At 47.4% G+C, this 22,515-nt stretch overlaps 5 protein-coding genes across 5 annotated transcripts in view; 2 read left to right on the forward strand and 3 right to left on the reverse strand.

Moving 5' to 3' along the window:
* The first annotated feature begins 256 nt into the window (after positions 1 to 256).
* TNFAIP8L2 (TNF alpha induced protein 8 like 2) lies at positions 257 to 811 on the forward strand. The gene has a single exon (XM_060007204.1). It carries the CDS (start codon positions 257 to 259, stop codon positions 809 to 811), a length of 555 nt encoding a protein of 184 aa, XP_059863187.1.
* A 521-nt stretch (positions 812 to 1,332) lies between these two features.
* LYSMD1 (LysM domain containing 1) lies at positions 1,333 to 9,200 on the reverse strand. The gene is made up of 3 exons (XM_060007210.1): positions 8,406 to 9,200; positions 3,360 to 3,718; positions 1,333 to 2,556 (listed from the first exon to the last, which is right to left on the reverse strand). Exons 1-3 carry the CDS (start codon positions 8,583 to 8,585, stop codon positions 2,418 to 2,420), a joined length of 678 nt encoding a protein of 225 aa, XP_059863193.1. The 5' UTR covers positions 8,586 to 9,200; the 3' UTR covers positions 1,333 to 2,417.
* A 178-nt stretch (positions 9,201 to 9,378) lies between these two features.
* On the forward strand, positions 9,379 to 11,817 carry SCNM1 (sodium channel modifier 1). Its single transcript, XM_060007219.1, has 7 exons — positions 9,379 to 9,538; positions 9,784 to 9,854; positions 10,403 to 10,491; positions 10,592 to 10,689; positions 10,809 to 10,897; positions 11,321 to 11,515; positions 11,664 to 11,817. Exons 1-7 carry the CDS (start codon positions 9,488 to 9,490, stop codon positions 11,761 to 11,763), a joined length of 693 nt encoding a protein of 230 aa, XP_059863202.1. The 5' UTR covers positions 9,379 to 9,487; the 3' UTR covers positions 11,764 to 11,817.
* Positions 11,818 to 12,138: 321 nt separating this feature from the next.
* On the reverse strand, positions 12,139 to 15,809 carry TMOD4 (tropomodulin 4). Its single transcript, XM_060007232.1, has 9 exons — positions 15,687 to 15,809; positions 15,323 to 15,479; positions 14,893 to 15,009; positions 14,316 to 14,405; positions 14,005 to 14,135; positions 13,802 to 13,909; positions 13,262 to 13,405; positions 12,853 to 12,997; positions 12,139 to 12,452 (listed from the first exon to the last, which is right to left on the reverse strand). The coding sequence occupies exons 1-9, from the start codon at positions 15,807 to 15,809 to the stop codon at positions 12,430 to 12,432; spliced, it is 1,038 nt and encodes a 345-aa protein (XP_059863215.1). The 3' UTR covers positions 12,139 to 12,429.
* A 1,743-nt stretch (positions 15,810 to 17,552) lies between these two features.
* Positions 17,553 to 22,515, reverse strand: part of VPS72 (vacuolar protein sorting 72 homolog) — a 9,958-nt gene continuing 4,995 nt past the window's right edge. Inside the window, exons 5-6 of the mRNA XM_060029633.1 lie at positions 18,670 to 18,814; positions 17,553 to 18,157 (exon numbers count right to left, since the gene is read on the reverse strand). Of these exons, the coding sequence (XP_059885616.1) occupies positions 17,770 to 18,157; positions 18,670 to 18,814 (533 nt within the window). The 3' untranslated portion in view covers positions 17,553 to 17,769. The remainder of the gene's footprint in view (positions 18,158 to 18,669; positions 18,815 to 22,515) is intronic.

The raw sequence follows: 22,515 nt of genomic DNA on the forward strand, positions 1-22,515 counted from the left end.
CATTCCTCCAGCCAAAGCTATTACTGCTCCTCTGGTTTTAGAGATCATGATTTCCTACAGTACAAAAGGAGAAAAAATGGAAACAAAGCACAGAGGACTGAGGGGGCCCAGGGGGAGAAAGATGACAAATAAAGATGAAAATGAGATAGAAACCAAAGAGACAGAAAGGGGAAAAGCCATTTCTCTCTAAGGAAGCCTGTGGCCTTTCTTCTAGTGACGACCACATACCCTCCCATCTAACCCTTCCCTAGGAATCATGGAGTCCTTCAGTTCAAAGAGTCTGGCGCTGCAAGCAGAGAAGAAGCTGCTGAGTAAGATGGCAGGTCGATCTGTGGCTCATCTCTTCGTTGATGAGACGAGCAGCGAGGTGCTAGATGAGCTCTACCGTGTGTCCAAAGAATACACACACAGCAGGCCCCAGGCCCAGCGGGTTATCAAGGACCTGATCAAGGTGGCCGTCAAGGTGGCCGTGCTGCACCGCAGTGGCTGCTTCAGCCCCAGCGAGCTGGCCTTGGCTACCCGCTTTCGCCAGAAGCTGCGGCAGGGCGCCATGACCGCACTCAGCTTCGGCGAGGTGGACTTCACCTTTGAGGCTGCTGTGCTGGCCGGCCTGCTGACCGAGTGCCGGGATGTGCTGCTGGAACTGGTGGAGCGCCACCTCACACCCAAGTCACATGGCCGCATCCGCCACGTGTTTGATCACTTCTCTGACCCAGGCCTGCTCACGGCCCTCTATGGGCCTGACTACACTCAGCACCTTGGCAAGATCTGTGATGGGCTCAGGAAGCTGCTGGATGAGGGGAAGCTCTGAGAACCCTGACCCTGGCACGTTCCTTCTTGGCAAAATGGCTGACTGAGAAAAAAAGATAATGGGCTTTCTAACCCTGCTCATCTGCACTAATGCTTTTCAACCCTCAGGTTTCAGTCTTTCCCAAGAGTGCCTGTGACTCTGAGACCACCCCATGCCCAACTGCTGGTGGAGAAGAAGCAATGCTGAGGGTTGAGGCCTCTCTCCTACTCCAGCCCCAAGACAGGAAACAAAGCTGCCTGAAAAAGATGAAGCGAAACTTGGATCTCAATTTTCCCCACAAGGGACCTTTCAAACAGGGAAGCCCCCTCCCCTCAGAACCAGGGGAAGAGGGCGTAGCCCATCTCACTCCTCTGGGGACACTAAAGACAGGCGGCGCAGGGAGCCTTTAGAGATATCCTAGACCTTCAGTTCTAGGCGGAGTCTGGACAGATACCAGAGACTCTGCTCCAGAGGGCAGGAAGAAGGGGCTAGGGCAGGGGAGAGTCTCACAGAGGAAATAAAACTATTAAAACATACACAGGGCTCAATGTTTAATCTCTCCAGCTTCTTGTATCTTATGATCATCACAGAGGAAAGAGGTATATAAACACCACTCATCTCACCTCTCACCATTTCCATACAGGAGACTGAGGCATATTTCCAGCATCACCGGGGTTCCCTTGCCTACTTCTTCTGTTTAAGAAACTCAAAAAAAACTGTACCGCAGATCAGTGCTACAAATTGCAAATAAATATGCAGTGAGGAGCAAGACATAGATCAATAGGCTCTGGTCGGGAGAGGATATAAGAAAAAAGACTCCCACAACTGTCCTCCTCTTCAAACTCCACGGCAATCTTCTTCCATCCCTTAGCCTCACACAGGCTGAACAGAGGAGCAGATTAGAAGGGTGACCTGGTGGCATGGAGAGTTCAGGACCCTACATAGCTGTTTTTTTCTCAGAGCAAGAGTTGTGAAAAAGTTATAGTGACCTGGTTAGTCAAGACTGAGCCCAAATTCTTCCATTTGAGATTGGGGGCGAGGCACAGTCTGCCATTCCCTGCAGCAGGGCTAGATCACTGATTGCCCGTTCTCAATAACATGGCTGGCTAAGAAGGTGGGGAAGGTGGGCCAGGAGTCACTGGCTCACTTACTGTTCCTGGGTTCCCCTCATCCCAGGGCTATAGCAATCCCATTTTTCAGCTAATACTGGGAAAGAATAAGATATAGCAAATAAATAATACTTCAATATAGCACCAAATAAATTAGGTAACATAGTTGGAGATGGGGAGGAAGTTCGGGGCTGTGAGAGTCCCTGCCTCCCTGCTCTAAGGCCAAGGAATGGTGAAAGGGATGGGAAAGGCAGCAGGGATGTTAAAAGAGCCTTTTGAATCTAAAGGACAACTCTAGATTCAGCCCCAGAACTGAGAAGGGGTCTATTTCCCATCCCCTACCCTTGCCAATAGAACTGCTCCAGACCAAGGAACTCCTGACGGACAAGTAGGCTCAGAAGATGGCAGGAGTAAGGGAGGTGGGCTGGGAGGCCATGTTCCTGAGCCTCACCTCAGGCTCCTCTCTCCCTCAAGTTGCTCCTTCAACATCTGGCTTCTCTCAATCAGTTCTGGAGACATCAGAGTTTGAAGATTTCATCCTCCTGGTCCCGAAGTGTCCGGGTCCGAGAGGTCCGGGTCAGCGGCACAGGACCTAGGACTGCTCGTTGCTGCATCCGAGGAGAGCTCAGGTGAAGACCTGAATCCTCCCCAGGTATCCTGCAGGTGAGGAAAGGGGGAAAGAGCGACAGATCAAGGGAAGAGGCTGAGACTAGGCTGAGCGAAGAAGTACGTGGGAAGCTGTCCTTCTCTAATATTCATGAGCTGGTTGCCTTAAGATGGAGTCTCAGTACCCTCTGGATAAATCCTAATCCTAATGCTCCTTCATGGACCATCAGAGCAGTAAGAACAGTCAACTATTTCACTCCACTGAGAACACAGAACCATTACCCAGTGCCTCTACCCATTCCAGCAGCCATAGGCTCTGCTCATTGTCTTGCGGCCACCTGAGGGAAAGGTTTCACCTTGCTTCTGCTGACACTGGAATTACTTACTTTGTGTCTGGTCAGGTATGGTTGGGGGAACAGAGAGTCTATGGATGGACTTAAAAGAATCCATTCAAACTTCCCTGGTGGCACAGTGGTTGGGAGTCCGCCTGCCAAGGCAGGAGGCACGGGTTCGAGGATCCCACATGCCACGGAGCAACTAAGCCCGTGTGCCAAACTACTGAGCCTGTGCTCTAGAGCCCACAAGCCACAACTACTGAGCCCACGTGCCACAACTACTGAGGCCCATGCGCCTAGAGCCTGTGCTCCGCAACGGGAGAGGCTGCCGCAGTGAGAGGCCTGCGCATTGCAGTGAAGAGTGGCCCCTGCTCGCTGCAACTGGAGAGGAGGGCCCGCGTGCAGCAATGAAGACCCATTGCAGCCCAAAATAAATAAATAAAATAAAAATAAATTTTAAAAAAAAGAAATAGAAAAAAAAATTTATATAAAAAAAAAAAGGACCCATTCAAGACTCACCCACTTTCTCCCTTTTTCAGCTTCTGGGCAGCAGCCTTCTTTGACAAGCTGATCTGTGAATCAAGCTTCTTAAGGAAATCAGAGGCAGAGAGGTCGTGAATGGGGGGCTCCTGGCCAGCTGTAGGAAGGGCTTCACCATTGGCACGTCCCGAACCTGTCTCTTGTTTCTTCCTCTCAGCTGAGTGTGGCCCAACTTCATCCTTACTTGGCTGTACCTCTTCCTCTCCATCCTTCTCTTCCTCAGAATCCAAACCATTGAACAGGTCTCTGGGCTCTGTCAGGATGGGGATGTAGAGGGTTTTCTTCAGGAAGATCGAGTCATTAGTATAAAGGCGGTTTGCACGCTTAATCTGTTCCATCTTTAAAAAAAAGTCACCACAGTTAATGACAGTAATAACAATCCATCTTATATTTGTATAGCACCTCATGCTTTTTAAAGTGATTGTACAAAGTCTTATCTGACCCTATAACAACCAAAACTACAGTGGGCTGATATTATCCCTATTTTTTTTAATTGATCAGCAGCTTTCATACTTTTTGGTCCTAGGGCCCCTTTATATTTAAAAAAATTATTGAGGAAAAAAGCTTTTACTTATGTTGATCACATCTATCAATATTTAAAGTATTATAAAATTAAAACTGAAAAAATTTAAAAACACTTCCATTACATATTAACATAAATATTTTGATGAAAAATAACTATATTTTCCAAAACAAAAACAACAAACATGTAGCAAGAACAGAGGCACTGTTTTACATTTTTGTAAATCACTTTAATGTCCGACTTAATGGAAGACAACAGGATTCTCATAGCTGCCTCTACATGCATCTGCTGCAGTAACACATGTCACGTAGCCTCTGGAAAACAGTACACTCATGAGAATAAAAAAGACAAATAAAGTCTTGTTATTATTACCATGAAAATTGTTTTGACCTTGTGGATCCCTACAGCGTCTTAGGGACCCCTAGGGGGTCCCTTTAACTACTGTCAAAGATGAAGGAACTGAGGTTCAGAAAGGTTAAATTACTTGCCTAGCAAGTTACTGACAGAGATAAAACTAGAATTCTAGGTCTTTTTACTCCTTCCAGGAATGCTTTTCTTATTATATTAATAATTTCACTGATCAAATATTTATTTAGTACTTATTTATTCATCACTGAACATAGTGACTGATATCACCATCTCTATCTACCTGCCTCCCAAGGTAGAAATATCAATGTCATCCTTAACTCATACTTTTCTTTCATGATCCAGACCTAACAGGTCAACAAAAATGCTGTAAAAATCTCTCACATCTGGTCTCATCTTCACATTCACTGCCATTGACTTAGAACAGACTCTTAATATTTCTCATCTGGGTACTGTAACAGTTTTTGTTTTGTTTTCCATAAATTTATTTATTTTTGGCTGTGTTGGGTCTTCGTTGCTGTGCGCAGGCTTTCTCTAGTTGTGGTGAGCGGGAGCTACTCTTCACTGCAGTGCGTGAACTCTTCTCACTGTGGTGGCTTCTCTTGTTGTGGAGCATGGGCTCTAGGCACGCGGGCTTCAGTAGTTGCAGCACGCAGGCTCAGTAGTTGTAACTCGTGGGCTCTAGAGCAGCTCAGGCTCTAGAGTTGTGGCTCAGTAGTTGTGGCGCACAACTACAGGCTCAGTAGTTGTGGCGCACGGGCTTAGCTGCTCTGTGGCACGTGGGATCTTCCCGGACCAGGGCTCGAACCCGTGTCCCCTGCATTGGCAGGTGGATTCTTAACCACTGCACCACCAGGAAAGCCCCAACCCACTACCTTGCTTATAAACCTTCTATGGCTCCCCATTGGCTCAGAGATAGAATCCAAATTAGCAGGACTTCTCTGGCAGTCCAGTGGTTAGGACTCAGCACGTTCACTCACAGGGCCCGCGTTCGATCCCTGGTCGGGGAACTAAGATCTCACAAGCCACGTGGTGCGGCCAAAAAAAATATCCAAATTAGCATTCAAGGGCATTCTCAATCTAGCTCTCATAGGAAGTCCACCCACACCTCCCTTCTTCTGCCACTTATACATTTTGCCATCCTGAACTTTTTATTTTTCTTCCAACATTTCATGATCTTTCACCTTTTTGTGTCTTTATCTGCCTGGAATGTTTCTCCACTACTCCCTTCTCTGCCTGGAAAACTTCTCATCAACTATCATTCCCTTTGTGTTATCTTCTTCAGGGCTCCCAATGCATACTGTAAATATTGCTGTAATAATACCTACCCTATTATATTGTTATTCATCTCTTTGCATATTTGTCTTGCTCAAACTGTGAGTCCTTTAAGGGCAGGGTTGGTGACTTGCCGTCTCTGTATGCCTAAGGCACTCTTCAGCATTGCACAAACTTGGCACACAGCAGAGGCTCATTAATGCTTTATGAGTAAATAAACTAGATAATAAAATATAGGAACCACAGACACAGTATGTCAGTATTTTATTATTCAAGGCCAGGCAGCCAGTTTTACTAAAAATTCATCCCATAATGGCACCAGTTTGGGAAATCATAATTCTTATATCTGTCAAATATCAAAGCTGTTTCCACTCTAGGGCAAGACTACTATAATAAAGTTGACTTATAAAATCTTATGCTATAATGAATTTAAAAATAAAATTGGATTGATCTAACAATAAAAAAAAGTTAAAAATGGCTTGCAGTTTTGTACTTTTTCTTCGCCAAGTGCTTTGATGCTATTCATTTTATTTTGCCTAGATAATATCCTAGGTCTCTTTTGTCTCGATAATATCCTAGGTCCTTTTCTGTTGCTTTTATTATTTCCTAGCAGTACCATATAAGGGGACATTGTTCCATTTCCATTGAGCCAAGAGCTAGAAAGGTCATTAGAATCTAGTTAGTTTTTTTTTTTTTTTTTTTTTTTGCGGTACGCGGGCCTCTCACTGCCGTGGCCTCTCGCGTTGCGGAGCACAGGCTCCGGACACGCAGGCTCAGCGGCCATGGCTCACGGGCCCAGCCGCTCCGCGACATGTGGGATCTTCCCAGACCGGGGCACGAACCCGTGTCCCCTGCATTGGCAGGCGGACTCTCAACCAGTGCGCCACCAGGGAGGCCCTAGTTAGTTTAATAGAGCAATTCAAAGTGAGGATTTTAGAATGAGACAACCTGGTCTGAATCTTAGCTCTACTAATTAGACTAGTTGTATTTAGTCTATGGCAAATTATCTCTCTAAGCTTCAGTCTCCTTATCTTTAAAATTTTATTTTTATTGAAGTATAACTGACTTAAAATATTTTATTAGTTTCAGATGTACAACACAGTGATATTCCTTACCTTTAAATAGAAATAGTTACATCTACCTCTTAAAGATTTACAGAGAAATATGAGATAATATATAGCGCTTGGCACATACTAAGTGTTCCTTAAATGACAGGTAGGTAATAACTTAGGTAATTGATTTATCTAAGTTTTTTTTTGTTTGTTTTGATTTATCTAAGTTTTAAATTTAATACATCTTCCTCATTTTACAAATGATAAGAAACTGAGGCCCCAAACAGGGGAAGTGATTGACTATTCAGTCACTCAGCTAGTAAGCAGCAGAACGAGGCCAGAACCTAAAACTCTTCTTCACTAGACTACAGAGGTTTTCTGTACTCAGAAAGGTACAGGGCTGTAAGAAAACCTCAAAAAAAAATTGTTGATTCACTAGCAGCACAGTTTCCTTCATTGCATGGCCTCTGAGCCTCTGCTGGGATGAAAGCACTGCTCAGTACTTTCACATCTACTTCCTTTGTTTAGGTCATCCCTCTACTTGAAATGTTCACTTTACTATACTCCCAAATCTCCATGTGTGGAAATCGTAGCCATAATTTCATTCATTCAAAAAACATCTATTAAGCTTTTATGTGCTGGGGACTATGCCAGGCTCTAGAGATATAAAATTGAAAGGAAATAGTTCTGTCCCTTAAAGAGAGTACAGGCTACCGGAAAGACAAAGATGTAAAAGGTGTAAACCACTGGATTACATAGGTTTATAGAGAGGAGCATAGAGGAAAGAATGTCCAACTCTTTCAAGGCCCATTGCGATGGCTCCCTTAAAATCTGCACTGATGTCCCCTTCCAAATAAAAATCAGTCTTCTTTCCTGACTTCCCCCTCTTTGTTAACACCTCTACGAACTCACCACATTCTGTCACCTACAATCATTATTTGTGTCCCTGTCCATATCTCACTAGACTGTAAATTCATGAGGACAGCAACTATACACTTTATTTATGTTTCTGTCTCCCAAGGTGGTTACCACAGTGCTTTAAACATACCAAGCATTAAAATATTGACTAAATTCAACAGGATATGGAAAAAAAAAAACCACCTTTATCAACTTTAAAACAATGTATTTTTACATCTACCAAATACACCCTATGCAGGAGCTGAAATGCTTGGCATAGAGAGTACCTGTTTTGTACCAAGGAGGCCACCTTCCAGAAAAGAAGAGGGCAGAGCATTGAGGAGAAAAAAGAACAAGAACAGACAGGCACGTAGGGAACTTAGGACTAAAAACTAGCTCTCCACTGTTTGCTGTAAATGTTTAATCACTCTCAATTAGTGTTGCTATGTGGTTAACAGTACAAGCTTTGGAGTCAGACAGACCTGTTTGAATTTTCACTTCAACACTTTAGTTATTTGACCTTGGTCAAACTGGTTAACCAATCTAAGTCTCGGTTTCTTCATCTGTAAAAAGGGGACAATAATTGTGTGCTTGACAGGGATGTGAGGATCAAATGGGCTAATAGATGTAAAGTCTTTAGTATAGTGACTGGCATAATAAATAGGAGTTGCTCCCCTCCACTGGGATAGTGGGACAGGATTTGTCCCAACCAGACAGTGCAACACTGCGATGGGAACACAAACCAAAAGACAAAGGTGGACCAGACTTACACCACAATTAATTTATCAAAATTAGTTAATTTAAACACAATTAAGAAAATTTCAGGGGAAGTTGCCTAGAGGGCCACTACCTACTCATGAGAAATAAGTCTCTTTTAAGTGGGTGTCTGCGTCCCAATCCTGTTAGACTCACCGTCACCCCGTATTTGAGTGCTAGTCCAGCCAGGGTGTCTCCGGGCGCCAACTGATGCTCCAGGCGTCTTTCCCTCACCGGGGAGCAGGCAGACTGCACCAGGCTTCCATAAGAACGAGCCCGGCTCCCTTGAAGCAGTCCTGACCCGCCAAGGGGGGCCTGTCTAGAGGGAGAAGCCATCTCCTCACCCTGCGGACAACTGGGGTTGCAACTGCGGGAGGCCTGTCTAAGTGACCAATAGTGACGGGCCCGGGGTCTCTAAGACTTAGAGGATTCCTTTCCCCTTCAGTCTTCTGTCCTAAGTCTCCCCGCCTCCCCCGGCACTACGCGACCTCACAGCCCTCGCTTCTCCTCCCTCCAAGCCCCTTTCCCACCAATCTGTACTCCGACTATTCAGTCTCTACCTGAGTCTCTCCTTAGCACCCCTCCGACTTTCGATTCCCCACGACAACTCGCGACATTGACCTCTGACCTTTGAATTCTAGACAACCTCCTCAACACTCAGCTCAGTTTGCCCCTAGGTCCGGCAGCCCGACCTCCCGGCCCCTCAACACCCCGACTCCGCCCCGTCCCGGGGTGGGCCGGCTAGGGTCGGGACAAATCAGGCCCACCCCAGGTGGGCTGTGGCCGCAGGAGAAGCGCGTGATGAAAGCGAGAGTCTACAGCACACTTTCCCCTCAGAGATCCTCAAAGGTACCCTCCACATCAAATTAGTCACACCCTCAAATTCGGGCTCCACATCTAGGTTCTTGTCCCTCCAAACCCTCGAATCTGTCAAGATGCAGGGGCCTGTATCCAGGCCGGCGGCAAGTTCTTTGAAAAAAAGACTTCATTTCCCTAAAGGCTCCGCGCCGGCGGGGTCGCAGGGCACCATAGGAAATGCAGTCCCCATCCGCAGGCAAGGGGCGAGCTTCCGGGATCGCGCAGTGCATGCGTGGAAGAGCGTCCCCGGAAGTAAGGGGGCCAACCGGAAAGAGACAGGAAAGGAAGGAAGGTAGCAGTCCCACTCTCGCTACGGTGGCCTGAAAGGAGTGCCGAAGGCAGAGCCGTAGAATTGATCGTTCCTGGGGCTCACAGTCGTGATGTCTTTCAAGAGGGAAGGGGATGATTGGAGTCAACTCAACGTGCTCAAAGTAAGCGCGAGAGAAGAGCGTCTGGAGCAGCTTCACCTGCCCTCTGAAGGATGTGAAGGAGCTGTTTTGTTGCCGTGACAACAACTGGTGGGGGGTGGTGCGGAGGGAGCCAGACGACTAGAGCTGCTGTTGACCCTTTCTTCGCCCCAGATCTCTGCTCGCCCCATGGTCTTTATTCCCTTTGAGTCCTCGTCCCTATCATTTCACTTTTATCCCGTCCGGACTTCTTCCCCTATCTCCTGCAGAAACGAAGAGTTGGGGATCTGCTGGCTAGTTATATCCCAGAGGATGAGGCACTGATGCTACGGGATGGACGGTGAGGGCGAGGAGTGGATCAAGCCTAAGGGTTCTGCGGTTAGAGGCTCAATAAAATTTTTTTTTTTGGCTGCGTTGGGTCTTTGTTGCTGCCCACGGGCTTTCTCTAGTTGCGGAGAGCGGGGCTTACTCTTCGTTGCGGTGCGCGGTCTTCTCACTGTGGTGGCTTCTCGTTGCGGAGCACAGACTCTAAGTGCGCGGGCTTCAGTAGTTGTGGCTCGTGGGCTCTAGAGCGCAGGCTCAGTGGTTGTGACGCACGGGCTTAGTTGCTCTGCGGCATGTGGGATCTTCCTGGACCAGGGCTCGAACCCGTGTCCCCTGCATTGGCAGGCGGACTCTCAACCACTGTGCCACCAGGGATGCCTAATAAACTTTTGTTATTAAGGAGGAGAGCGGGAGTATCTAAGATTCTTTAGCTAGGAGTGAGCGACAGGGATGTGGTTGGTGGACATTGGGAGACTTTGGAAAGGAGTGCTAGGACGGGGTGGGACCTATGGCCGAGACTCCGCTACTCTGGGGCCAATTATCTTCTTCTTTCCTCCTCCCCAGCTTTGCTTGTGCCATATGTCCCCATCGACCTGTACTGGACACTCTGGCCATGCTGACTGCCCACCGTGCAGGCAAGAAGCATCTGTCCAGTAAGTTTGGGAGAAGACAGAGGATGGAGAATAAACCCTTAAAATCTCTTCAGACCACCCTTGGTGCTCTGCTTTTAATTATCTTCCCCTTCCTCCTCAGGCCTGCAGCTTTTCTATGGCAAGAAGCAGCCAGGAAAGGGCATGGAGCAGAATCCAAGAGAGCAGAATGAACTAAGGAGGGAAGAGACCAAAGTGGAGGTAATCAGAGTGGGGAGGTTGTGTTCCAGGCAGAACTGTGCTGCACACCCTAGGCTTGAAGGGCTTGGGCTTCTTTCTAGCTCCGAAGGCTCTGATTCTGTCTCCCATCTCCATGCCAGGCTCCTCTGTTAACCCAGACTCGACTTATCACCCAGAATGCTCTGCACAGAGCTCCTCACTATAACAGTTGCTGCCGCCGGAAGTACAGGTGTGTGGGGTGGGAAAGCCAGAGATAGGGAGACAGGAGATAGATGGCTCTAAAGTGATTGTTTTCCTAATTGTAATCTGAGGAATACTAGTGTTCTGGAGGTGTTAACTTGTATTTCAGGAAAAAGAGTCTTGTAATTAAGAAAAAAGTTTGGGAAGTGGTGCTTTGTAATCCTATTTGAAGAATAGTAATATTAGTGTATTTTAAGGGGTCTACAAAGTCTTAAGATAAAAAAAAAACCTTTAAAAAGTTAACTTAGCCTTTCCTAAATTCACTGGATTCCAAAATCCTTTTTATGCACAACGCTTATTAATATCTTGAAGAACACAGTTTTAGGAAGCACTGCTTTAAGGGGTTGGGAGTCACAGGAGATTTGGCCCTTTCCTTTACTGCTTTTATAGACTTTGATTCTTCTCTACCCAGACCAGAAGCCCTTCGTCCCTCTGTCTCTCATTCCCCTTTGCCACCCCCAGAGGTTGAACCCCAAGGTGGGAAGATCAGTAGAGAACCTGAGCCTGAGGCTGGCTCACAGACCAAGGAGTCAGCAACTGTCTCATCCCCTGCACCTATGAGCCCCACAAGAAAACGGGCCCTGGATCATTACCTCACCCTTCGAAGGTGAGTATGCAGAATCACTTTCCTCAGATTTCCCCTTTTCTCTCTGACCCTCCTTTTTTCAAAGCTTTTCAAGTGTTTTTACTTATCTCCACTAATTTCTTGATAAACTTCCTTTCCTAACCAATTCTCTTTTTTCTGATGTTTCCAGCTCTGGATGGATCCCAGATGGACGAGGTCGATGGGTAAAAGATGAAAATGTTGAGTTTGACTCTGATGAAGAGGAACCCCCTGATCTCCCCTTGGACTGACACCCTCTTTCCCCGTTCAGTTCACAAATAAACTACAGTGGGTGCTGGGAGCCTAACTTTCTTTGAGTCTGGCTCCTTGTTTCAGGATTTCAGAATTGTTCCTTCTCAGCCCAGCCAATTCTTCTCTGCAATGTACACAGCTCCCCATACTTCTAACCCCTCCCCCACCTTCTACCAAAGTCATGCCAAGCGTCAGCTGCATGCAGCCCGGTGCCCTATTAATAAGTCTGTCAGAAGGAGATTTTTGCCCTTCATGTTTTCTGCCTTCTTCTCCACCTCCACTCAAAGTCCTTTCCTCCTTCAAATAACATGGGGGTTGTGGGTAGGCGTTCGGGGGGAGGGGCTGGACATGTCAAGAAACAGGGCCAGGGCTGGCCACCCTGTGAAAGTAGAAGAGACTAAAGGCATTGGAAGGGTTATGGGGAACACCAAGGGAGGGAGCTCCCCCACCTCCTGCTGGTAACCTGAACCTCCCTGCCTGCTGATCCCCAGAGTATAAATAATCCCCTGATGAACTGGCAGTAACCCTTGGGGGTTAGCGCCAAGATTTCCACCCCAAAGCCGAAGGAAGGAGGCAGGCAGAGCGGACAGAAGGGCTTTTATTTACAAGATGAGGATTTAAGCTTTCAGGGCTCCGAGCTCTAGTTGGTAAAGGGAAGGGTAGTGTTATCTCTTCTTTTGCTGGCGACCTGTAAAGGAAGAAGAGTAAACACAAGTCATTATTCCATCTCTTGCTTCCTGCAAAGGTGCTCTTTCTAGTTCCTTGGCCAGACTCATAAAGAGGTAATGTCTTAGGCCACCAAACATGCCCTTCCCCCCTCACATTAACAAAATAAGAAACAACGCAGCAAATAAAAATACCATTCCCCCAAACAGGTATTTGTAGCTTCCCTCTGCCTCTTTCCTGGTATATTTGGGCAGAGGTGCTTTTCTGTCTACTTTCGGATCACCTGTGGGGTTTGAGCTTCTCATGTGAGTCACTTTGGCAGCACCCCAGGCTGTTAGTCACTAAGTCAGCTTTCAGGAGCATCCACCAGCTTCTGCAGCTACGTGCCCTCTCCCCCACACACCACCTCTGCAGCTACTCACGCAGTTCATTGTTCCGGGTCATGGCCTGGGCTGCCCGAGTTCGTGGCCCCTGCTGTGTAAAGTGGTAGCCAAAGCGGACAATGGAGGGGCACTGTTCAAGCACGGTGGCCATCTCCATCTCCACTGCGTCGCCAGGCCACTGGCGCTGGGGGAAGGAGAGATGGAAGCTGTCACCAACCCTGTCTGGCTTGTTCACTGTCCTAGACCACCGACCCTTTGGGAGGTCAAAGAGGCTTGTTTCTCCGGAGTGGGTGATAAGAGGTGCTGCCTTGGCTCCCCTCATAGGGACAAAGAAGAGGAGAGTTCAAACAAGATCAGATGAGATCCTGCCCCAGTGGCTGCCTCAGGGAGGAGGCTCAATGAGTATTAGCTGACTGCAAAGACCAGGAGATGGGAAGGGAATGCTGACCTGGTTGTCTACGCGGAGCTCAGTGAGTGTGGCATTCTCCCGAACTGCCTTCAGCACAGCCATGAGCCCTGTGCTGCTAATGAAGTTGGATTCAATGTTCAGGCTCTGGAGGCTACGATTCTCACGCAACATGTCAGCCACCGCCTGGGTAGTAGGAACTTGGGTTAGGGTTAGGGGACAGTTTCACAGATGACTGAGGAGAGAAAGAACAGGAGCAAGAGGGAAACACAGCTCCTGGAGAAGAGTCCTTGAGCTGTGGGTGGGGCTTGAGGGAGGCAGGTGTGGGAGTAGGTAGCAAGGAAAGCAGGGAGATTAAGTGCGCAGTGGAGTTGGCGTGGGTAGGAGGGTTGTGGCTCTTCAGGAAGATGAGCTGAGGATTTCAGAGCAGTGAGTCATAGGACTGAGGGTAGGAGTCTCCAGCAGGGCTCCCCTAAGAGAGCATGATGGGAACAGCACCCCCAGCACAACCCTTTATGTCAGCCCTGCCAGCGGGGCATGTCAGGGTGCAGGGAGAGGGCTAGGGATGTCAGCTAGCCTTACACTGGCAACGGGGTCACCACTCCTTGTGGCCACCAGACTGAAGCTCCGGACATGGGTATTTGTCTTCATTGCTTCACACAGCTCAGTTAGCATGGGTATCGGGATGTCCTATCAAAGGGGAATAGGAGATGGTGGGCTAGGGGACTCACATATGTCAGCAGAGTTATCCCAGTGTTATTGCTTAGAGGATGGGGGCCAGATACCTGGATATTATTGAGGTTCACCTCCTCCAGCTCCTTGTCATTGCTTCGAACACTCTTCAGTATCTCCTCAATGTTTGTGGGATTTGGGGGCTCATCTGGCACTGGCTTATACTTGTCAGGCTGCACCACACCTGGTGGGTGAGGGCAGGAAGGAAACCCCAACATGTCCCCCACAATCTTCTCCCCATTGGTTCTCATGACATGCATCATGTCCTCTCCCTGATTCACCTGTTTCACCCGTTGCTACCTTTGCTCAGACTCTGGGACTGCCTGCCAAGAGCCCTGGGCGCCATGCTCCCAAACACACTTACTGCTAATGCCTTCAGTGTTGCAGATTTCTCCGCTGCAGATAGCATCATAGTATTGCTTGTTGCTCATCAGTGTGTACATGCCCAGAATGGCTGGAGAGAGTAAGCAGAGGGGAGACAGGGAATGAGAGAAATGGACTTGTTCCAGGTCCCCCACCGACCTCATTCTGAATCTGTTGCATTTTTGAAGGCTGACCTCTTCCACTCTCCCTTGGTCCCAGGGGTCCCTTCCATTAAACTGCGTTAAGGCAGTGGTTTTTAAAACATTGAGACAGGGCTAAGGGAAGATCCCTAAGGAGACACTACAGGGTGAGGGAGTCTGTCAGGGAGACCCTCCTGTTTTCAGCCAGAATAGTTTTGCTTTATAATTCCTGTAAAATTGCCCTAGAGTTGTTAACTTATTAAATTTAAAGATGAGTGAATACATACATAAACAAGTAAGAAAAATTTAAAACCACTGCCTGAGGCTGTCTCAAAACGTCCACATCCTGGTTCAGGGCCTTCCCCGCTAGCCCCATGCCATGGTTAGGAGCCCCTGCCCCAGATCTTCCCAACTCCTCAACTTCCCACAGCTGCCCACCTGCTATATCACACATCTCAGCATCTGTGGCATGGGCCAGTGCCTCCTCCAGCTCAGGCTCCAGAGTGATCTGCTCCTGGGCTGGAATTTCTCTCTTGGGCTGAATATAGGGTTTCCCTGATGGGGAGATGAGGATGGTTCAGGTACAGGTCATTTCTCCTAAGATCCTGGCCTCCAGATTCCTTTCCTTCTCCAGGAGGTGGAATGCTGGGTTACTAGGAGCCACTATAAAGCCTGAGTTCTCTACAAGCTCAGGACTCCTGGGTCCCCTTGATCTCTTCTAAGAGCTGAAGAGTGTAAGCTGGCATGCAGGTGTAGGCAGCTGAGTCCCTGGGCAGCTAGGAGCTGGAAGGTGAGAGGGAAGCTGGAGGGGACATTTGAGAGACAACAATTTGGGTTCTGGGAGGCATGGATGTTAGGGTCTCCATACCCTTCTTCTCGCCTGTGTAGGGAACCAAGTCATCACGCTCTTTGACCTCTAGTGCCTGCTGTTCCAGGTACTGCAAAAGGGCCTCTCGGTCCAGCGGCCCCGTTGGGCTCTTCTTTGTCTGGTCACGTTGTCTTAGTCCAGCTGGCAGGAGCATGTTCTTAGGGATGAGTTTTGGGGAGCAAGTCAGACCTCCTCTCTGACCTGGGGCACCTCCAAGTCTCCCTAAAACATCTCCAGACACCATTCCCCTGACCCTCTTGGGACTCCAGTCCCTGTAGATAGCCCTGGTCTCAGTCACCCAGGGCCCCACACCCTTCCCAAATGCCTGGGGACTGCCCCTGGTACCCTGTGCTAGAGCCCCTACCTCGGGGTCCATCTCCTGTAGCTCGCAGTCCAGCTGCTCTAGCTCCTCAGGGCTCAAGGTCCTTAGGATCTCATCTTCATCTATGTCTCTGTATTTCTCCAGTTCCTTCTGATACGATGACATGATGGCCCCCACCCCCTCCCCACAGTGTGGCACTCACGGAGCCTGGGGTACATGGGGAAAGTGGTTGGACAATGGAAAGATGTACATGGACGCAGTAGGGAGACAAAGAGACAGGTCAGTGGGGCAGAACAATAAACTGCTTGCCTTGGAGGATAGACCTAGTTGGATATGGGAAGATGGGGGAAGGCTAGGTTGTTTAGCTAGGACCAGAGCCTCCTTCTGGCTCCCACAGCTTCCACCCACTCTGGATGGGGATCCCAGGCATCCAGGCTGAATCTGCCTTCCCCAGTGTATAAGAAATCCTGGCAGTACCTCTCCCCTATTACCTCGACTGTCCGTGCCTCTTGCCCTAGCACAGCTGCCGGGAGCCCTGCAAGCACAGCTGGCCCCAAGCCCAGTTCCTATTGAAAGGAATGGGGGCAGGCAGAGAGCTTCAGGGAAATTCCTCCTCTCGTCCCCATAATCCAGTTTTTCCTAAACTGGCTTAAGAAAGCAAGGAGGATTGCGGCGGGTGGGGGCGGGGGGGGGAGACAGTGCTCTGACTCTACCCTCATTTCCTCTTTTATTGTGTCGGATCAAGATTTCACTATGTTTGCTAAAATTCTAAATCCTAAGGCAAAGCAAGGGCTCAGAGGAGCTGGGGGACTTCCAGGTTGGGGGAAGGGTGGTATGGCCTTAGAAGCAGGTACTGAGTTCCCATAATTTGTCCCTGGCTTTGGACAGGAAGGTGACACCGGTCTAATGGGTGGGAAATGCCTTATAAATGGGATAAAGTTTCTCTAAAAACAGTGAGAGGATTAAACTTGCAATATCTTTTACAATGTGAAAAATAAACACAAGCCACACATACACACCATACTGAATATGAAAGATTCAGAAAATGTGTGAGATACTTACATTGACAATGTAAACTACAGTTAAGGGAGAACATAAGACAGTGGCAGAAACATGCTGAGTGACAAGAGGCACACACTCCATTTCATTCCCAATAAGAGCCACTCTTCTCCTCCCATCTCCCACCAGGCTCTGATCCATAAGGCCCCTGCCTTCCCCACCTACCAGTCCTGGTGGCCACCTCCGTTCTCACCTCTCCTTCTGTAGGTTGGTCTGTCTGTTCTACTGGAGCACTGTCCTGGCAGCAGGAGAAGCCCAGCGACGGGGGAGAGGGTGGGGGAACAGTGAGCTCAGCATTTTATTATTTTAGCTCTGGCCAGGTTGGGGGTAGTGGGAGATCACATATACACAGCCCCCATACCCTGCCCAGCCCTGAGAGCCTCTAGTGGCCACTAAGAGCCATGGCACCTCCTCCTCTTCATACAAGCCCGAGTCCTAGAAACAAGTTCTATGAGAATCACACAGTTCCTACTTATTTGGTGCCTGCTATATTCAAAGCAGTGACTATACAGATATAAAGGTGAGTATAAGGATTTTGTTTTGGTGTCTAATTTTAAGGTGTTTATAAACTGTTGGAGGAATGAATATTTTACAATTCAAAAAGGGCAACTCTGGGAATTCCCTGGCAGTCCAACGGTTAGGACTCGGCGCTTTCACTGCTGAAGGCTCAGGGTCAATCCCTGGTCAGGGAACTAAGATCCTGCAAGCCACGCAGCACAGCCAAAAAATAAAAATAACCCTTAAAAAAATAAATAAGTAAAAAGGGCAACTCAAAATAAATGCTATTAAACAAATATAAAGGCCCATATATACGCAGACATTCACAAATACTTTTTGCTCCCAACTTAGATTAGACACCAGACAAAAGGGATCTTTCTATTTTATTAGATTAAAAAACACAAACAAAAGCAGTGTAGGAACTAAGGGAAAAGATAGGGAAAGAAATACAGAGACGGGCTGGACAAAGATCAGCGATGACAAAGGGGAGAAGTGGGCTTCTTAAGAGCCCTAACTTAAGAGCCCCAAGTTAGGACAGGAAAGAGGTTTCTAAGGACTAGACATCCCTTCATTTGATGACAATTTTCTGGCGCAAGGCTCGGGGCCCAGAGCCAGGGAGGGGCTCAGGAGGTGGTGGGCCAGGGCCCAGGGCTGAAGCAGTGGGCGGCAGTCCGTGGGCAGTGATGTACTTCTTGTAGGCCTCACGGATGATCTTGAAGGCTCGAGCAGTGGCGTAGGGTATGTCTGTAACAGGGTCCCGGTACAGGGCTGGGCGATGGGTCACTGGGCAGACCTCCTGAACAGGGACCTTTGGAGGCCGCCCTTGGGGAAACCATTCCTCAAACGTCGCATCGTCACTAAAAGTGATGAAGGTACGTGAGCAGCGAGCAGGAGGGATGACGGGTCCAGTCCCAGCACGGGGAGTCAATGCAGAAGCTGTGGGAGCAGGATCAAGTCTGAGGGAAAAGACAGAGAAAAACACAAAGAGCTGAGGGACTTCCCTGGTGGTCCAGTGGTTAAGACTCCTCTCTCCCAATGCAGGGGACCCGGGTTTGATCCCCAGTCAGGGAACTAGATCCCACATGCACACCACAACTAAGACTGAGTGCAGCCAAATAAATAAATAAGTAAATAAATGATTTAAAAATTTTAAAAAGCTGAGGAGAGAAAACTGATAAAGAAAGAGATCAGACAGGTGAGGAAAGAGGAGGAGGCAGTGGGTGGCAACATTCTGAGAGAATCTGTTAAGTGATAGGACAAAACAAAGCAGAGCTGGATGGAAAACCAGAAAAGGAGAAGAGAGAGGCTAAAAGAGAAATAGGAGATGACAGGAAGAGGAATCTGAAAGATACTCAGGTGTTAGAGAGCTGTGTGAGGAAAGCAAGTGAGATAGGGCTGAGGGAATACAAGCTGAATACAGAAGGGAGAAACTGCACTCCTCTTCTCCCCTTGAGGTTCACTCACTCACCCTTCTACGTCGACATTCTCTTCTTTAGGGCCTGGCTCCCCAACTAGTGGCACTGTCACTGAATGGTAGGTGATTATGGGCCCAGGGCACTTCCGCTTCTTGTGGACCTGCTTCTTTTTGTCAGCCTCAAGCCGCTCATATGTCTCTTCAGGAAGGAATGAGGGGATGGTCAATTCCTGTCTTCCCAAACCCCAGGTCTGTCCTACAGTCTCTTATCTTCCTGGTTGTCTAGTCACTGCCTACCCAAGCCAATCAGGAAAGTCCTCTAAGGCCCTCAAGCATCTCCCATTTCAAAAGCTTTCTGCTTGCCCTTCTTGACATCCTCTCTGCTCATCATTTCTTAGGTCCACTTGGTTCCTCACCCACTCAGAACTGTAGGACTTCAGAGTTGAAAGGGACCCTTTGATGAAGAGCCTACTCATTTCCCCAGATACCCCTCCGTTACAGCCCTGTCAACTTGCTTCCGTCCAAGGCAGTGCACTGCATCTTCAGGCATCTCTAGTCATTTAAGAGTTCTTTCCCATTTTGAGCTGCAACATACTTCCTGTTGACACTGTTTTACCTTTTAAGGCCATAAGGGACACAAGTCTAACCTGTCTTCCACTTGACAGTCCTTTAAATAGTTGAAATTAGTATCCACGAAGCAACAGACAAGGGATTAATCTCCAAAATATACAAACAGCTCATGCAGCTCAGTATCAAGAAAACAAACACCCCAATCAAAAAATAGGTGAAGACCTATATAGACATTTCTCCAAAGAAAACATACAGATGGCCGAGAGGCACATGAAAAGATGCTCAACATCACTAGTTATTAGAGAAATGCAAATCAAAACTATGATAAGGTATCACCTCACACCGGTCAGAATGGCCATTATCAAAAAATCTACAAACAATAAATGCTGGAGAGGGTGTGGAGAAAAGGGAACATTCTTGCACTGTTGGTGGGAATGTAAATTGATATAGCCACTATGGAGAACAGTATGGAAGTTCCTTAAAAAATTAAAAATAGAATTATCATATGACCCAGAAATCCCACTACTGGGCATATACCCAGAGAAAACCATAATTCAAAAAGACACACGCATCCCAATGTTAACTGCAGCACTATTTACAATAACCAGGTCATGGAAGCAACCTAAGCGTCCATCAACAGATGAGTGGATAAAGAAAATGTGGTATATAAATGCACTGGAATATTACTCAGCCATAAAAAGGAACGAAATTGGGTCTTCTGTAGAGACGTGGATGGACCTAGAGACTGTCATACAGAGTGAAGTAAGTCAGAAAGAGAAAAAAAAAATACTGTATGTTAACACATATATGTGGAATCTAGAAAAATGGTACAGACGAACCTGTTTGCAAAGCAGAAATAGAGACACAGATGTAGAGAACAAATGTATGGACATCAAGGGGGGAAAGGGGGTGTGGGATAACTTGGGAGATTGGGATTGACATATATACACTAATATGTATAAAACAGATAACTAATCAGAACCTGCTGTACAGCATAGGGAACTCTACATAATGCTCTGTGGTGACCTAAATGGGAAGGAAATCCAAAAAAGAGGGGATATATGTATACATACAGCTGATTCACTTCGCTGTACAGCAGAAACTAACACTGTAAAGCAACTACACCCCAGTTAAAAAAAGAAAGAAATAAATTAGTGTCCGTCTCTCTCCAGGCTGATCACAACACCCCTTCCACTGAACCATTCCTCATACAACGTGGTTCTGAGTCACTCCCTCCTTTGCCACCCCTGTGCCTAAAATACTCTTCTATTCCTGTACTTATCACAGTCTATGGCAGAGGCTGCAAGATGGCAGCTCCCTTATGTGTTTTGCTTGATTTGGATAGCGTTTTAAAGAAAATTTTGAATTAGTTGCTGACATTTAAAAGTCAGGAAATTACATTTAAACACAGAGATTTCTGGTCCCTTTTAAAAATAATAAGAAAATCTGGCAACCCTGTGTCTGTATTCTCACAGGGCAACAATTAGCTGAGCTGAGTAACTGCTCCTCCTTTCAGGCACACCTCTCTAGTTCACCACAGTTCCCCTGGCTGGACCCGGTGACACTGCTCTATGGCAGTTCATTGTTGGTATATATGTCTTTTCCTTAAGGGCAGTGACTGTGACTCATATTACCTATACATTATCACGGTCACGCAGCATTCCACACATTACAGGAATTCAATAAAGATTTGTTAATGTATAAACAGATCTAAATATTCCTGGTCCCTTTGTCCTCCTTAAACGTGGGTACTGTGAACACAATCCTCTAGATAGAGTAAGAGCAAAAGAGTCCTCTGGACTACACCCCCCTGCCCCCCAACCCCCCCACACCCCCAGTGATTTAACCTCTTTTGTACTTGAATTCTGGTTGGTAATATTGCTTTCTTTCTCTTGAGCCAACCTTCCAACCCTTCTCTTGAACACTTCCCTGTACCCTCTGTGACTCCTGCTCTATAATCAGCCAACTCATCTATTTCCTCAATTTCCTCACTCAGCATGCCTTCCAAAACTTGCCTTACGGGAAACCTGTCTTCCACAGAGGCCAACACTCTCCTCTGGTACAGGCTGATTATTCTCCCACATCCTGGGCAGGATGTGCCCATGTCCTATTGGGCCCCACACTTCAGGTCTCTTTGCTCTACACTCTAGATACCTCTGTTCTTCTAGGTCTTCAGTACTTCTAATACCAGAATATCTCTTCATTCTATCTATCACCCCTTCCAGCCTTCATTTTCCTTGTTATTTATTTATTTATTAATTTAAACCCTCTGTTTTATTTATTTTTTTGTCTGCATAGCACAGCATGGGGGATCTTAGCTCCCCAACCAGGGATCGAACCCGTGCCCCCTACAATGGAAGCACAGAGTCTTAACCACTGGACCACCAGGGAAGCCCCTTGTTTTCCTTTTTAAATCGAGCTTAGGTTCCTCAATCTATCAGTCATTCTCTTGTCAGTCTAAACTCCCTCGCCCAAACCTGGATTGCTGAGTGCTACTGGAGAAAAGTTACACAATAGGTAGAGTGGAACCCCAGAAATTCATGGTCCCAAACTTCAACAGACCTGCCAACACCAGCAGATGATCCTATCTCCACAACTATTTCAAACAGTCTTCACTCTCAAGCTTCCAACTCTATTCCCAACACCTGAGAGATGACAGTGCCTAAAAGACATCAGATGAAAACTACTGCACTGTCCTGCTCTGGATTTACAACCCTACAACTATGAGCCACCCTTCCTTCCTTCCTCTTAATGGAGGCCAATTCTTCTACCCATGCCCTAGCTCCCACCCCGCCTCCCATTTCTCCAAAACCCTACACTACTAACAATCCTTTCTTTCTTTTCTGTCTTTAAATTCTTTCAGTTGCATCTCACGAAAAATACACACTCTCCAATCTTTGAATAAAACAGAACAATGACAAACTCTACCTTGACCCCAGACCTCCCTGTTCCCTCTCCTACCCTTCATGGCCAAATTTTAGAAGTCTGGCTTCCCAACCAACTTCCAAATGGCTTGGTCCCCAAAAAGTGCTAAGGTCATCTCTGACCTCCATGTCACCAAAACCAATGGACACTTCTCAGTTCTCTTCACTGGTGTCTCAGCAGCTCTCAGCAGCTACTGTCCTCTAACAGTCCCTTTCCTTAGTGCTCTTATGACAAACTCTCCTGGAGTTTCCCACTCTCTGGCCACTTCTCAGATTCTTTTCTAAGCTCCTCCTCTTATAGGAGACCATTACATTTTAGTGTCTGCAGGACCTTCTTGAGCCTCTGTCTACTCTTCTCCCTCTATGCTTTCTCCCTGGGTAATCTCATCCACTCCAATGTCCAATG

This window comes from Delphinus delphis, chromosome 1 (genome assembly GCF_949987515.2).
Source record: "Delphinus delphis chromosome 1, mDelDel1.2, whole genome shotgun sequence".
NCBI classification, from domain to species: Eukaryota; Metazoa; Chordata; class Mammalia; order Artiodactyla; family Delphinidae; genus Delphinus; species Delphinus delphis.